Source organism: Coregonus clupeaformis, chromosome 15 (genome assembly GCF_020615455.1).
Source record: "Coregonus clupeaformis isolate EN_2021a chromosome 15, ASM2061545v1, whole genome shotgun sequence".
Lineage (NCBI taxonomy): Eukaryota > Metazoa > Chordata > Actinopteri > Salmoniformes > Salmonidae > Coregonus > Coregonus clupeaformis.
The window spans coordinates 6,808,130-6,823,210 of NC_059206.1; the positions used below are offsets into that span (position 1 = coordinate 6,808,130).

The window sequence follows — 15,081 nt, forward strand, 5'->3', positions numbered from 1 at the left end:
TCAAGGCCTACCTTCAAACTCAGTGCCTCTTTGCTTGACATCATGGGAAAATCAAAAGAAATCAGCCAAGACCTCAGAATTTTTTTTGTAGACCTCCACAAGTCTGGTTCATCCTTGGGAGCAATTTCCAAACGCCTGAAGGTACCATGTTCATCTGTACAAACAACAGTACGCAAGTATAAACACCATGGGACCATGCAACCGTCATACCGCTCAGGAAGGAGACACGTTCTGTCTCCTAGAGATGAACGTACTTTGGTGTCAAAAAGTGCAAATCAATCCCAGAACAACAGCAAAGGACCTTGTGAAGATGCTGGAGGAAACAGGTACAAAAGTATCTATATCCACAGTAAAATGAGTCCTATATCGACATAACCTGAAAGGCTGCTCAGCAAGGAAGAAGCCACTGCTCCAAAACCACCATAAAAAAGCCAGACTACGGTTTGCAACTGCACATGGGGACAAAGATCATACTTTTTGGAGAAATGTCCTCTGGTCTGATGAAACAAAAATAGAACTGTTTGGCCATAATGACCATTGTTATGTTTGGAGGGAAAAGGGGGTTGCTTGCAAGCCGAAGAACACCATCTCAACCGTGAAGCACAGGATTGGCAGCATCATGCTGTGGGGGTGCTTTGCTGCAGGAGGGACTGGTGCACTTCACAAAATAGATGGCATCATTGTCACGTTCGTTCATAGAAGGGTCAGACCAAGGCGCAGCGTGATATGCGTACATGTTTATTTGAACCGAATAAACAACACGACAAATGAAACGTGACGTCCAAGGTATAATACAAAACATACCTTACAAGATCCCACAACTCAATAGTGCCCATAGGCTGCCTAAGTATGGGCCCCAATCAGAGACAACGAGCGACAGCTGCCTCTGATTGGGAACCACACCGGCCAACATAGAAATACACATACTAGAATATAAACATAGATCTACACCACATAGAAACTACACACCCTCACTCAACAAATAAGCGTCCCCTGAGTCAGGGCATGACAATCATGAGGAAGGAAAATTATGTGGATATATTGAAGCAACATCTCAAGACATCAGTCAGGAAGTTAAAGATTGGTCGCAAATGGGTGTTCCAAATGGACAATGACCCCAAGCATACTTCCAAAGTTGTGGCAAAATTGCTTAAGGACAACAAAGTCAAGGTATTGGAGTGGCCATCACAAAGCCCTGACCTCAATCCTTTAGAAAATGTGTGGGTAGAACTGAAAAAGTGTGTGCGAGCAAGGAGGCCTACAAACCGGACTCAGTTACACCATCTCTGTCAGGAGGAATGGGCCCAACTTATTGTGGGAAGCTTGTGGAAGGCTACCCGAAATGTTTGACCCAAGTGAAACAATTTAAAGGCAATGCTACCAAATACTAATTGAGTGTATGTAAACTTCTGAACCACTGGGAATGTGATGAAAGAAATAAAAGCTGAAATAAATCATTCTCTCTAATATTATTCTGACGTTTCACATTCTTCAAATAAAGTGGTGATCCTAACTGACCTAAGACAGGACATTTTTACTAGGATTAAATGTCAGGAATAGTGAAAAACTGAGTGTAAATATATTTGGCTAAGGTGTATGTAAACTTCCCACTTCTACTGTATTATTTTTCAGCTCCTAGTGGAGTGAAGGCCCATCAAGCCTCTCTATCGAATTTAAAAGTGCTTTATAAAGGCTTTATTGTTCTCACCAATGAAATGAGGTACCTTATACATATGGTGTGAAGATTAACATAGAAGGTACAGTCCTGATGCAGTCCTGCCAATATGTTCTACCACCACATCATTCAGTAGTGAGGTTTAAGCCAAGCTACTGAATTCAACTGTGTTCAACTCACTGACTTTCTGTAGTGGTGAATTTATTTATCCCTGGTCAAATATGGGTGAAAAAACAAGGGGTGAATCAAAGGAAGTCTGGTTAAATGAGGACAATAGAAACATCCTGGAATAGAAACAAAGGACGCAAGTCAATTTTCCCATGTCCTCGTTTTGGCAAATGTTCTCCTTTGCCCCTTTAAAGTGCTTTTACTGTGTGCATACTGGAGCTGCATTACAATGGCTAATCCCTGCACTCTTTGTTAGCCTTGGCGTCTTTTTTATAGGAAGAAAACACCTATAGGAAATACAGCAATGTGAGGTGGTCAAGCAGTTGGCCCCATTGAAATCACTAATGTTAGGTGCAGCCACACCTGGGGTACTTTAGCTGTATTGTAGGGCATTCATATCCACTGAAAATCTCCATCGCTTGAATTACAAATGTATATCTAATAAACTTGATGTGTCTGAGTTGCATACAAACTACTTCAACATTTATAGACTGGGGGCATAGAAAATCATTCTCCAGTGAAACTAAACTACAATGATGATTCATAGTTTATTTGTCACTCACAAAATGGAAAGTTGTTGTAAAAAGTATAGAACTTCAATACTGTATGTCAAGTTATTATGCCAGGTGGACTCCGTCCAAAGTCAACGCACAACCTCCTCCAAAGCTGTCATCACCATGACTATCACCATGGTCGCCATCAGTTGTCTCCAAACAAAACAAATACTTCATGGCCCAAATCACATTCCACTGGATATAGGGACAGCATTGGCCTCAGGAACCCTCAGTTCTTTCCTAAGGATGAAAATGTTAGTCACATTTTGTTAATACAATGTTTTCCAGTTCTACTGTTAATGATATCTTGCCATTATGTGTTATTCACACATCTCTCTATCTCTCTATATGGCAGCAAAGTATTATTATTAGTATTATTATATATGCAAGTGGACTTGAATGTTTTTTCAATGGCAATCATTATTATTACTCTTCTCAGGAAAATCTAGTCTACCCAATTCATCAATGCAGTCACTAATGTCAATAAAAGATTATTCTACAAAGGGATAGCTTATAGATTATTTTTTTGCCCCTTTCCTATTTTTTACTTCACAATGTATTTGAGGTCATAAAAAATATACATATCTGACACAATTTAAATGTAATTCCAGTCATAAATTCTGTTTTCTTTTCAAACATGACCCATTATGAAATGCCATAACTTTCTTATAGTTTTATACCCGCGTGCACCTGTGCTACTTGTAAATTACTATCTAGCAAGCATTAGTTTCATGTAATGCATTGTTTTAAAAGTGAAGAATTGGAGGCAACCTTATCAAACTTGTAACATGTTTTAACATGAAAATGTAACGCTTGAGTGCTGTTTGGTTACATTTTGTGTGTAGCAATACATATTGTTGGTCAGATTCGTATTCAATGATACAGCCTGCGAGCGTTCCTAGTTACAAAGAATACAAAAGTATCCCCAAGGTCTCCGAACATAAAGAGATCTCTTTATGTTCTTAGCCCAAAGTAACCCAGCGACTCTCTAATGTTTCCATTTCTGTAACCATTGACAACAGGTTACTATATCGTGAGAGCCAATCAAAACTAGAAATCAACTTTTGTTATCCAATGAAATACAGTTATACTATGATTGACGGGTGTTTAAACCAATAGCATTCATAATCGTCCGTTGCCACTGATTATAAATTCAGTCCTCCGTTTTGAATAGAGTATTATTCTTTCTTGCTTCAGAGTGTATTCGATATTGACAGTCCTACTTCACCTGTGTTTTTAAAATTTATTCATTCACTCAAAATGAGGGAAATTGTGCATTTGCAGGCTGGTCAGTGCGGCAACCAAATTGGAGCAAAGGTTGGTTAAACTTTCCAGACTTTCACCCTTCAAGCTCAGTAACGTAGCCCTGCCTTGCATTGTCTGTAATTGACGTCGTTAACTTTATCTAACGTTAGTTATAAATACATGAGATAGCTAGGCTACTACTATTAGGCTACATATGCACACTGTTAAGTTGTCTTTATTGTAATTGCTCTGTATTTGATTCCTTTAAAAGTGCAAATTGCTTCGCTGGCATACCTTTTTGGATGGCTGTGGGATGTGACTTGGAGTTGGAGCTAACACCTGTTCCATCATTTCTTTCCTCTAGTTCTGGGAAGTGATTAGTGACGAGCATGGCATCGACCCCACTGGCACATACCATGGGGACAGCGACCTTCAGCTGGAGAGAATTAATGTGTATTACAATGAAGCCACGGGTAGGTCCTCTATTAGCCTGCTAGTACTCTATATACTCTAGCCATTATTTATTTTAGAAATAGGGTTGTAGTGCTGCCGGATCACATTTTTTAAATTTGAGAATAGGGGCCCACACGGAGCTGGTAAAAATATTTCTGGAAAATTAATTCTGATAAATTCTAAATAAATTATACTCAATTACCACAAACATTCCATGAAAAACGATAGAATGACACAAACCAAATAAATATGTATAGCAGTTTAGAGTTAACCTACTCGCTGAGTGCGCTGCCGAACTGCAGCAACAAGTGACAAAAATAGGGCGGGTATGGAACGCGCTGGGTGGCGATCTCTTTCCTGGTCCAACTTCGAAACGCTCTGCGCTCACTTTGAGCGGACCAAATCCAACGTAACAAGAACCGCCACAGACAGAAAACTACGAGGGGTTGCTAAAACGGCTGTCTTCAAAACAGTTTATGGACTTGGGGCTCATGTACGACGCTGTCCGAGTGTGTCTTGCAAGATCGCATAGGCATAATAATTACATTATGTAGGCCTATTTTACATAATATAACCGAATATAACAGCATATAGCACAGAAGGCATATATTACTGTTACACCAATAACTCCTCCTCAGTCATTTATTGTGTGCTTTTAGGATGTTAGCTCGCTGAAGCTGCATTGCCGAAACTCAACAGTTTGCACCACTAGGCAGGATATAGTCTATGCTCAGGGCCAGATTAAGAAATCATACCCTCCAGGGCTTTTTATTTATTTCTATAGACCCCCCTTCCTGCACACCATAATTTTCTGTAAACAAATCCGTGCACCAAGATGCTATTCGATGGGTGGTAAATTTACTGTTGAAGAAAAAGTCCCTTTATAATAAAGCCATAATAACATTTGTGATGTGGTATAGGCTAAAGGGGAACAATTCTGGGTAGGGTCCGGAAAAAAATCTGCTTTTTAAAAAACTAATTTCATGCAATTCCACCTCATTTATATGTCAAAGCCATTAGCTGAATCTTTTTTAATACACACAAATGACCGAATGAGTGGCTACTCTGACACTGACAAACTGAGATCAATCTGTTCTTTAATTCAAACAGCCCAGGCCAATGAAGCGACACACAGATTGTACAATATTAGGAGGAAATATATATATCCTACAGTAAGCTACTAAATAAAATGTCCAGTGGCACACTGACTCGCCTAATGATGAAGATGAAGCCATAGGCTACTCACGGTAATGGCCGACGTGCTCGTCGAGGCAATAGCCTATCTCAAGATGAGCTACTTTGAAAAACAGTGCAGTTCGCAGACAGATTAGTCTTCTCTTTTCAGCAGTAGGCATTTGCTTTCTAAACGGTACATTTTTCCCGCGATTGTATTTTGACATTTGCAAAAGGCAAACCTACAGCCGCAACCAACCATAATAATATAATTCATAGATGGCAGTTCCCATTCAAGTCAGGACTGGCAACCATTGCTAGTGTACCCATGAGTTTAACAGTCAAATTGCCATGGTAAGAGGTTCCAAAACCCTTCTATGGATTATATGTCTATGGCCAAAATGCAACAAGCTGTATATTTGGCTGCTGCCTTCCCGACTGTAGGTATACCAGTAACTGCCAAAATAAAGGAAACACGTGAGTAAATGAGGGACAAACAGTATATGTTATGGTGTGGGGTGCATTTTCCTGGCATGGTTTATGTCCACTTGTAGAATCTCTGCCAAGGTGCATTGAGGCTGTTCTGGCAGCTCGTGGTGGCCCAACACTCCTTTAAGACACTTTATGTTGGTGTTTCCTTTATTTTGGCAGTTACCTGCATGTGCTTGTGATTCAAACTTAATCCAGTTATATATTTTTTTACTATTGAAACCTCTGTGGCTAAATTATGCTCTCTGGTGTATTTTGAACATTGAGAGCGGACTCCTGTGATTGTATTAAAAAATATATATAATAATAACAAAAATAAATATAAAAATGTATTTGCCTCTTGGGCCCCCTACGGGCATGGGCCCAGCCCCTGACTTACATAATTGACCAGTCACATGGATTTATTATGCAGTTTTATTAATTAGTTACCCAATCAAGGCAGGGCCCTCCAGTTACCCATGTGGGCCCCCTACCTCATCTCCTCCCCCATCTGACGATTAGCAGAGCAGCAGCAGGTTGCCTACACTAATTGAGAACAGGCTCCTGAGTCCTCCTGTGGTTGGCGGTTGCAGTAAATAAAAATACTAAATATATACACTCAGCAAAAAAAGAAACTTCCCTTTTTCAGGACCCTGTCTTTCAAAGATAATTCGTAAAAATCAAAATAACTTCACAGATCTTCATTGTAAAGGGTTTAAACACTGTTTCCCATGTTTGTTCAATGAACCATAAACAATTAATGAACATGCGCCTGTGGAACGGTCGTTAAGACACTAACAGCTTACAGACGGTAGGCAATTAAGGTCACAGTTATGAAAACTTAGGACACTAAAGAGGCCTTTCTACTGACTCTGAAAAACACCAAAAGAAAGATGCCCAGGGTCCCTGCTCATCTGCGTGAACGTGCCTTAGGCATGCTGCAAGGAGGCATGAGGACTGCAGATGTGGCCAGGGCAATAAATTGCAATGTCCGTTCTATGAGACGCCTAAGACATCGCTACAGGGAGACAGGACGGACAGCTGATCGTCCTCGCAGTGGCAGACCACGTGTAACAACACCTGCACAGGATCGGTACATCCGAACATCACACCTGCGGGACAGGTACAGGATGGCAACAACAACTGCCCGAGTTACACCAGGAACGCACAATCCCTCCATCAGTGCTCAGACTGTACGCAATAGGCTGAGAGAGGCTGGACTGAGGGCTTGTAGGCCTGTTGTAAGGCAGGTCCTCACCAGACATCACCGACAACAACGTCGCCTATGGGCACAAACCCACCGTTGCTGGACCAGACAGGACTGGCAAAAAGTGCTCTTCACTGACGAGTCGCGGTTTTGTCTCACCAGGGGTGATGGTCGGATTTGCGTTTATCGTAGAAGGAATGAGCATTACACAGAGGCCTGTACTCTGGAGCAGGATCGATTTGGAGCTGGAGGGTCCGTCATGGTCTGGGGCGGTCTGTCACAGCATCATCGGACTGAGCTTGTTGTCATTGCAGGCAATCTCAACGCTGTGCGTTACAGGGAAGACATCCTCCTCCCTCATGTGGTACCCTTCCTGCAGGCTCATCCTGACATCATGACAATGCCACCAGCCATACTGCTCGTTCTGTGCGTGATTTCCTGCAAGACAGGAATGTCAGTGTTCTGCCATGGCCAGTGAAGAGCCTGGATCTCAATCCCATTGAGCACGTCTGGGACCTGTTGGATCAGAGGGTGAGGGCTAGGGCCATTCCCCCCAGAAATATCCGGGAACTTGCAGGTGCCTTGGTGGAAGGGTGGGGTAGTCCATGAGGAGGAGATGCACTGCAGTACTTAATGCAGCTGGTGGCCACACCAGATACTGACTGTTACTTTTGATTTTGACCCCCCCCTTTGTTCAGGGACACATTATTCAATTTCTGTAAGTCACATGTCTGTGGAACTTGTTCAGTTTATGTCTCAGCTGTTGAATCTTGTTATGTTCAAACAAATATTTACACATGTTAAGTTTGCTGAAAATAAACGCAGTTGACAGTGAGAGGACGTTTCTTTTTTTGCTGAGTTTAGTACATACATAATATACATGTACAGTGGGGAGAACAAGTATTTGATACACTGCCGATTTTGCAGGTTTTCCTACTTACAAAGCATGTAGAGGTCTGTAATTTTTATCATAGGTACACTTCAACTGTGAGAGACGGAATCTAAAACAAAAATCCAGAAAATCATGGTAAAAATGTATGGTTTTTAAGTAATTAATTTGCATTTTATTGCATGACATAAGTATTTGATCACCTACCAACCAGTAAGAATTCCTGCTCTCACAGACCTGTTAGTTTTTCTTTAAGAAGCCCTCCTGTTCTCCACTCATTACCTGTATTAACTGCACCTGTTTTGAACTCGTTACCTGTATAAAAGACACCTGTCCACACACTCAATCAAACAGACTCCAACCTCTCCACAATGGCCAAGACCAGAGCGCTGTGTAAGGACCTCAGGGATCAAATTGTAGACCTGCACAAGGCTGGGATGGGCTACAGGACAATAGGCAAGCAGCTTGGTGAGAAGGCAACAACTGTTGGCGCAATTATTAGAAAATGGAAGAAGTTCAAGATGACGGTCAATCACCCTCGGTCTGGGGCTCCATGCAAGATCTCACCTTGTGGGGCATCAATGATCATGAGGAAGGTGAGGGATCAGCCCAGAACTACATGGCAGGACCTGGTCAATGACCTGAAGAGAGCTGGGACCACAGTCTCAAAGAAAACCTTTAGTAACACACTACACCATCATGGATTAAAATCCTGCAGCGCACGCAAGGTCCCCCTGCTCAAGCCAGCGCATGTCCAGGCCCGTCTGAAGTTTGCCAATGACCATCTGGATGATCCAGAGGAGGAATGGGAGAAGGTCATGTGGTCTGATGAGACAAAAATAGAGCTTTTTGGTCTAAACTCCACTCGCCGTGTTTGGAGGAAGAAGAAGGATGAGTACAACCCCAAGTACACCATCCCAACCATGAAGCATGGAGGTGGAAACATCATTCTTTGGGGATGCTTTTCTGCAAAGGGGACAGGACGACTGCACCGTATTGAGGGGAGGATGGATGGGGCCATGTATCGCGAGATCTTGGCCAACAACCTCCTTCCCTCAGTAAGAGCATTGAAGATGGGTCGTGGCTGGGTCTTCCAGCATGACAACGACCCGAAACACACAGCCAGGGCAACTAAGGAGTGGCTCCGTAAGAAGCATCTCAAGGTCCTGGAGTGGCCTAGCCAGTCTCCAGACTTGAACCCAATAGAAAATCTTTGGAGGGAGCTGAAAGTCCGTATTGCCCAGCGACAGCCCCCGAAACCTGAAGGATCTGGAGAAGGTCTGTATGGAGGAGTGGGCCAAAATCCCTGCTGCAGTGTGTGTAAACCTGGTCAAGACCTACAGGAAACGTATGATCTCTGTAATTGCAAACAAAGGTTTCTGTACCAAATATTAAGTTCTGCTTTTCTGATGTATCAAATACTTATGTCATGCAATAAAATGCAAATTAATTACTTAAAAATCATACAATGTGATTTTCTGGATTCCGTCTCTCACAGTTGAAGTGTACCTATGATAAAAATTACAGACCTCTACATGCTTTGTAAGTAGGAAAACCTGCAAAATCGGCAGTGTATCAAATACTTGTTCTCCCCACTGTATATACATTTCCAAAATAAATAAGGAAATTATATAAACAATTTTCAAAACATGTTGCTGCCTCTTGGGCCCCCCACGGCCTTGGCCCAGGGGCTTCCTGCATTAATCTGGCACTGCCTGTGCTTTGATTGAAACAAAATACAAGAAAGGGTAATAGTTTATTAACACCATCTACTCTAATTTGCTCACGAAACAGTAATTGAAGATCTAAATGCATATTCCCATTAAACTATTTGCGATCAAATGATTTGCATGCAGATGCCGTTTGGACATTTCACCGGTAAAACGTGAATAATTATCATTCACGATTGACAGTGATGGCAATTCATTTTATGCATATTCGATAATGATATTCAATCTGTCGGTACAAACTTTGCGAAATTATGTCATTTACATTTTTTTAAATAATTGCGCTCTCGCACCTAAAATAGCACTACACCACTGGTTGAATTTATGATTAGAAAATGAGTGACGAATGTGTTTGGTGGTCGTTCATGGTTTGGTGGGCAATGCAATGTCTCAAACGTTTGTCTTTTGCTTTGCAGGAGGTAAGTATGTCCCCCGTGCGGTGTTGGTGGACTTGGAGCCTGGTACAATGGACTCTGTGAGGTCGGGTCCCTTTGGACAGATTTTCCGACCAGACAACTTCGTTTTTGGTGAGCCCTGGCAATCTGCTTTTGAGATTTTGATCATGATATTTGATCCAACGACTTGTATTAATGAATAATATTGACTAAACATCCTAAGGAAGAAGAGAAACTAAAAATGTATATTTTTTAATACAATCTGACTTTTGCTACAATGGATATAGTATTCACTTGGGGCATTACTACAGTGCCTTGTAAAAGTATTCATCCCCCTTGGTGTTTTTCCTATTTTGTTGCATTACAACCTGTAATTTAAATGGATTTTTATTTGGATTTCATGTAAAATAGTCAAAATTTGTGAAGTGAAATGAAAAAAATAACTTGTTTCAAAAAATTCAAAAAAAATAAATAATGGAAAAGTGGTGCGTGCGTATGTATTCACCCCCTTTGATATGAAGCCCTAAATAAGATCTGGTGCAACCAATTACCTTCAGAAGTCTAATAATTAGTTAAATAAAGTCCACCTGTGTGCAATCTAAGCGTCACATTATCTCAGTATATATACACCGGTTCTGAAAGGCCCCAGAGTCTGCAACACCACTAAGCAAGGGGCACCATCAAGCAAGCGGCACCATGAAGACCAAGAAGCTCCCCAAACAGGTCAAGGACAAAGTTGCGAGAAGTACAGATCAGGGTTCGGTTATAAAAAAATATCCAAAACTTTGAACATCCTACGGAGCACCATTAAATCCATTATTAAAAAATGGAAAGAATATGGCACCACAACAAACCTTCCAAGAGAGGGCCGCCCACCAAAACTCAAGGACCAGGCAAGGAGGGCATTAATTAGAGAGGCAACAAAGAGACCAAAGATAACCCTGAAGGAGCTCCACAGTGGAGATTGGAGTATCTGTCCATAGGACCACTTTAAGCCGTACACTCCACAGAGCTGGGCTTTACGGAAGAGTGGCCAGAAAAAAAGCCATTGTTTGAAAAAAATTAATAAGCAAACACATTTGGTGTTCGCCAAAAGCCATGTGGGAGACTCCCCAAACATATGGAAAAAGGTACTCTGGTCAGATGAGACTAAAATTGAGCTTTTTGGCCATCAAGGAAAACGCTATGTCTGGCGCAAACCCAACACCTCTCATCACCACGAGAACACCATCCCCACAGTGAAGCATGGTGGTGGCAGCATCATGATGTGGGGATGTTTTTCATCGGCAGGGACTGGGAAACTGGTCAGAATTGAAGGAATGATGGATGGTGCTAAATACAGGGAAATTCTTGAGGGAAACCTGTTTCAGTCTTCCAGAGATTTGAGACTGGGGCGAAGGTTCACCTTCCAGCAGGACAATAACCCTAAGTATACTGCAAAAGCAACACTCGAGTGGTTTAAGGGGAAACATTTAAATGTCTTGGAATGACCTAGTCAAAGCCCAGACCTCAATCCAATTGAGAATCTGTGATATGACTTGAAGATTGTTGTACACCAGCGGAATCCATCCAACTTGAAGGAGCTGGAGCAGTTTTGCCATGAAGAATGGGCAAAAATCCCAGTGGCTAGATTTGCCAAGCTTATAGAGACATACCCCAAGAGACTTGCAGCTGTAATTGCTGCAAAAGGTGGCTCTACAAAGTATTGACTTTGGGGGGGTGAATAGTTATGCATGCTCAAGTCTTCTGTTTTTTTGGTCTTATTTCTTGTTTGTTTCACAAAAAAAAATATTTTGCATCTTCAAAGTGGTAGGCATGTTGTGTAAATCAAATGATACAAACCCCCCAAAAATCAATTTTAATTCCAGCTTGTAAGGCAACAAAATAGGAAAAATGCCAAGGGGGGGTGAATACTTTTGCAAGCCACTGTATATATTGTCAAAAGACCTGGCCCATTTTGTTTGTCTGCAGGCCAAAGTGGAGCTGGAAACAACTGGGCCAAGGGCCACTACACAGAGGGAGCTGAGCTGGTGGACTCTGTCCTGGATGTGGTGAGGAAGGAGGCAGAGAGCTGTGACTGTCTACAGGGTTTCCAGCTCACCCACTCCCTGGGCGGGGGCACAGGCTCGGGCATGGGCACCCTGCTCATCAGCAAAATCCGCGAGGAGTACCCCGACCGTATCATGAACACGTTCAGTGTGGTGCCCTCACCCAAAGTATCAGACACTGTGGTTGAGCCCTACAACGCCACCCTCTCAGTCCACCAGCTAGTAGAGAACACTGATGAGACCTACTGTATCGACAACGAGGCTCTGTATGACATCTGCTTCCGTACACTTAAACTCACCACGCCCACCTATGGCGACCTCAACCACCTGGTGTCAGCCACCATGAGCGGGGTCACCACTTGCTTGCGCTTCCCTGGCCAGCTCAACGCTGACCTCCGTAAACTGGCTGTCAACATGGTGCCCTTCCCCCGTCTCCACTTCTTCATGCCGGGCTTCGCCCCCCTGACTAGCAGGGGGAGCCAGCAGTACAGGGCCCTCACTGTGCCCGAGCTCACCCAGCAGATGTTCGACGCCAAGAACATGATGGCGGCCTGCGACCCACGTCACGGCCGATACCTCACCGTGGCCGCAGTGTTCAGGGGCCGCATGTCCATGAAGGAGGTGGACGAGCAGATGCTGAACGTCCAGAACAAGAACAGCAGCTACTTTGTCGAATGGATCCCCAACAACGTCAAGACCGCTGTCTGTGACATTCCTCCCCGCGGCCTCAAGATGGCCGCCACCTTCATCGGCAACAGCACGGCCATCCAGGAGCTGTTCAAACGCATCTCAGAGCAGTTCACCGCCATGTTCCGCCGTAAGGCCTTCCTCCATTGGTACACCGGGGAGGGTATGGACGAGATGGAGTTCACTGAGGCAGAGAGCAACATGAATGACCTGGTGTCTGAGTACCAGCAGTACCAGGACGCCACCGCCGAGGAGGAAGGAGAGTTTGAGGAGGAAGGAGAGGAGGAGCTGGCGTAAAGATATCATGTGTACTTCACAGTCTTACCGATGTTTTTCAGTGTCCTGTTTGTCTTGTCTGTCCCTTCTTACTGTGGCATTCTCAAGCTGTCAAATTCCAGCTTTGAACCAAATCTCTATTAAAGGCATAACTTTGATAGCATTTTGTCTGCTGTGCTCTATAAGTCAATCCACCTCAATGTTCAAATCAATTATACAACACACTTTAGGTACAATCAATGCAATTGGCCCACTTACACTTAGAAATGTGATTTAAGGTTGGCTATATAATATTTCAGCAATCATTTCACAAAACTGGCCACATGTAAAGGGATAAATCCAAAACCATAGAATGAGACACCTGCAAAAAATATTTTAGGGAGGCTGGAAAAATGTAGCTATTTTCATTTTGAGGGTGGATTTTAGCTCATTTATGCATTTAGTGTTGTTTTTTTTTATATAGAATTGTTGCCGCATGTAAGCCTTCATATTTATTCAACATTCAAACTTGCCTAGTATTTGTTTCCAAGTATTTTGGCAATTGCTTTTTATCTGTTCCAACATAGGGAAGACTAAGTGGACGTGGCTGAAGGGCAAACCCATATTTCATTTCCGAATTGTTTAAAGTTGGGTTTGGTTAAGGTAAGCGTCAGTTTTAGGTTGTGTTCCCCTGCTTATACGTTGCATGCATCAACCAATGGTTGTGTGCCATGTCATCGACTTTGTCAGACTGACAGATTGGTGGAGTTCGTTTTGCATAGCCCAGTGCCCCGGGTGGATGGAGATTTCACTTAAGGACCAATGGAATAGTCTAAAATGAGCAAACTCCGCCCACCTGGGGCACCAGGCCACGTCGAACGAACTCGACCATTGCTATAACATATGATGTGGTTAGATGATAAGTAAAATACCCATCCAGCCATTGTAAGATCTGGCATGTGTCAGCAACGCCTGGGCAGAGGAACGCACCCTACATTTTGACTGGTTGGGCTGCCAATGGGATGCTGGTCAGAAAGGTCCCTTTAATCTAACCAAGCCGATAACTATAAATAAAGCTTTACTGCCATCTTGTGGTTGAGACAAGAACATGTCAACCTGCATTAATAGACCATTTCTCTAGAATGTTTGTGTTACATGTTTTGACAGCTGAATCTTTTTGTAAGTAAATCATTTCTTAATTGTTTCTAGGAAAAATAGGCTACTTTTTCTGCTTATCAAATTACAAAATTACATGCTGGTGGTCATTTGGAATATCGAGGTTGATAATTTGTAATACTTAAGGATATCCAGCCTTTGATAGCTCCTTGTCTCAGTCTTTGCACTAGCCTTATACTGGACTGGCATACACTAATGTGATCTCCTTACTCTCTACCCCACTCCTCAGAGTGTGCACTCGTTCAATCCCCCTCATCGATGTAAAAGAAATGGACTGGGGTAAGAAACTCCCTTGCTCTAGCATACCAATTCAATGCCTTACAAATCCTTGAGGTAGTGCACATTTCTGTGAGAAGGGTTGAGAGTTGGACTGCAGCAGCCCCAAAGTTGTGTAGAGACCACATCCAGCAGATGGCGCCATCACAATGAAGAACAACTCCAGACAAGAATGTGAATGATGAAGACATTGAATAGAATACCATCTCTCCTACATTTCCATTGACTAATGCGTAGGGTTCTTATGATTGGGCCTTTCATAATCTGTTTCCTTTTCTTTCTTATTCTGTGAAATCTGCACATCCTTCTGCCTTCAAAAGCCTACCTATTCAGCCTCAACTTTCTAAATCAAATCAAATCACATGTTATTGGTCACATACACATATTTAGCAGATGTTATTGCGGGTGTAGCGAAATGCTTGTGTTCCTAGCTCCAACAGCGCAGTAGTATCTAACAATTCACAACAATACACAAATCTAAAAGTAAAAGAATGGAATTAAGAAATATATAAATATTAGGACGAGAAATGTCGGAGTGGCATTGACAGTAGAATAGAATACAGTATATACATATTAAATTAGTAAAGCAGTATGTAAACATTATTAAAGTGACTAGTGTTCCATTATTCAAGTGGCCAGTGATTCCATGTCTATGTAAATAGGGCAGCAGCCTCTAAGGTGCAGG

At 42.6% G+C, this 15,081-nt stretch overlaps 1 protein-coding gene and 1 long non-coding RNA gene across 3 annotated transcripts; one reads left to right on the forward strand and one right to left on the reverse strand.

Moving 5' to 3' along the window:
- Window positions 1-1,555: 1,555 nt before the first annotated feature.
- LOC121582045 lies at window positions 1,556-5,701 on the reverse strand. Of its 2 annotated transcripts, none has more exons than XR_006003308.1 (3): window positions 5,342-5,701; window positions 3,937-4,078; window positions 1,556-2,637 (listed from the first exon to the last, which is right to left on the reverse strand). It is a non-coding gene; the product is annotated as an uncharacterized LOC121582045 (long non-coding RNA). The 2 variants fall into 2 exon arrangements; XR_006003309.2 differs by lacking the exon at window positions 5,342-5,701 and adding an exon at window positions 4,372-5,320.
- Window positions 3,561-13,128, forward strand: zgc:55461 (beta-tubulin family protein). The gene is made up of 4 exons (XM_041897553.2): window positions 3,561-3,714; window positions 4,007-4,115; window positions 9,976-10,086; window positions 11,926-13,128. Exons 1-4 carry the CDS (start codon window positions 3,658-3,660, stop codon window positions 12,984-12,986), a joined length of 1,338 nt encoding a protein of 445 aa, XP_041753487.1. The 5' UTR covers window positions 3,561-3,657; the 3' UTR covers window positions 12,987-13,128.
- The last annotated feature ends 1,953 nt before the right edge of the window (window positions 13,129-15,081 follow it).

Coding starts and splice junctions, on each gene's coding strand:
- zgc:55461 (XM_041897553.2), top strand. CDS start 3,658: ATGAGGGAAATTGTGCATTTGCAGGCTGGTCAGTGCGGCAACCAAATT. Junction 3,715..4,006: donor GCAACCAAATTGGAGCAAAG/GTTGGTTAAACT, acceptor TCTTTCCTCTAG/TTCTGGGAAGTGATTAGTGA. Junction 4,116..9,975: donor GTATTACAATGAAGCCACGG/GTAGGTCCTCTA, acceptor TTTGCTTTGCAG/GAGGTAAGTATGTCCCCCGT.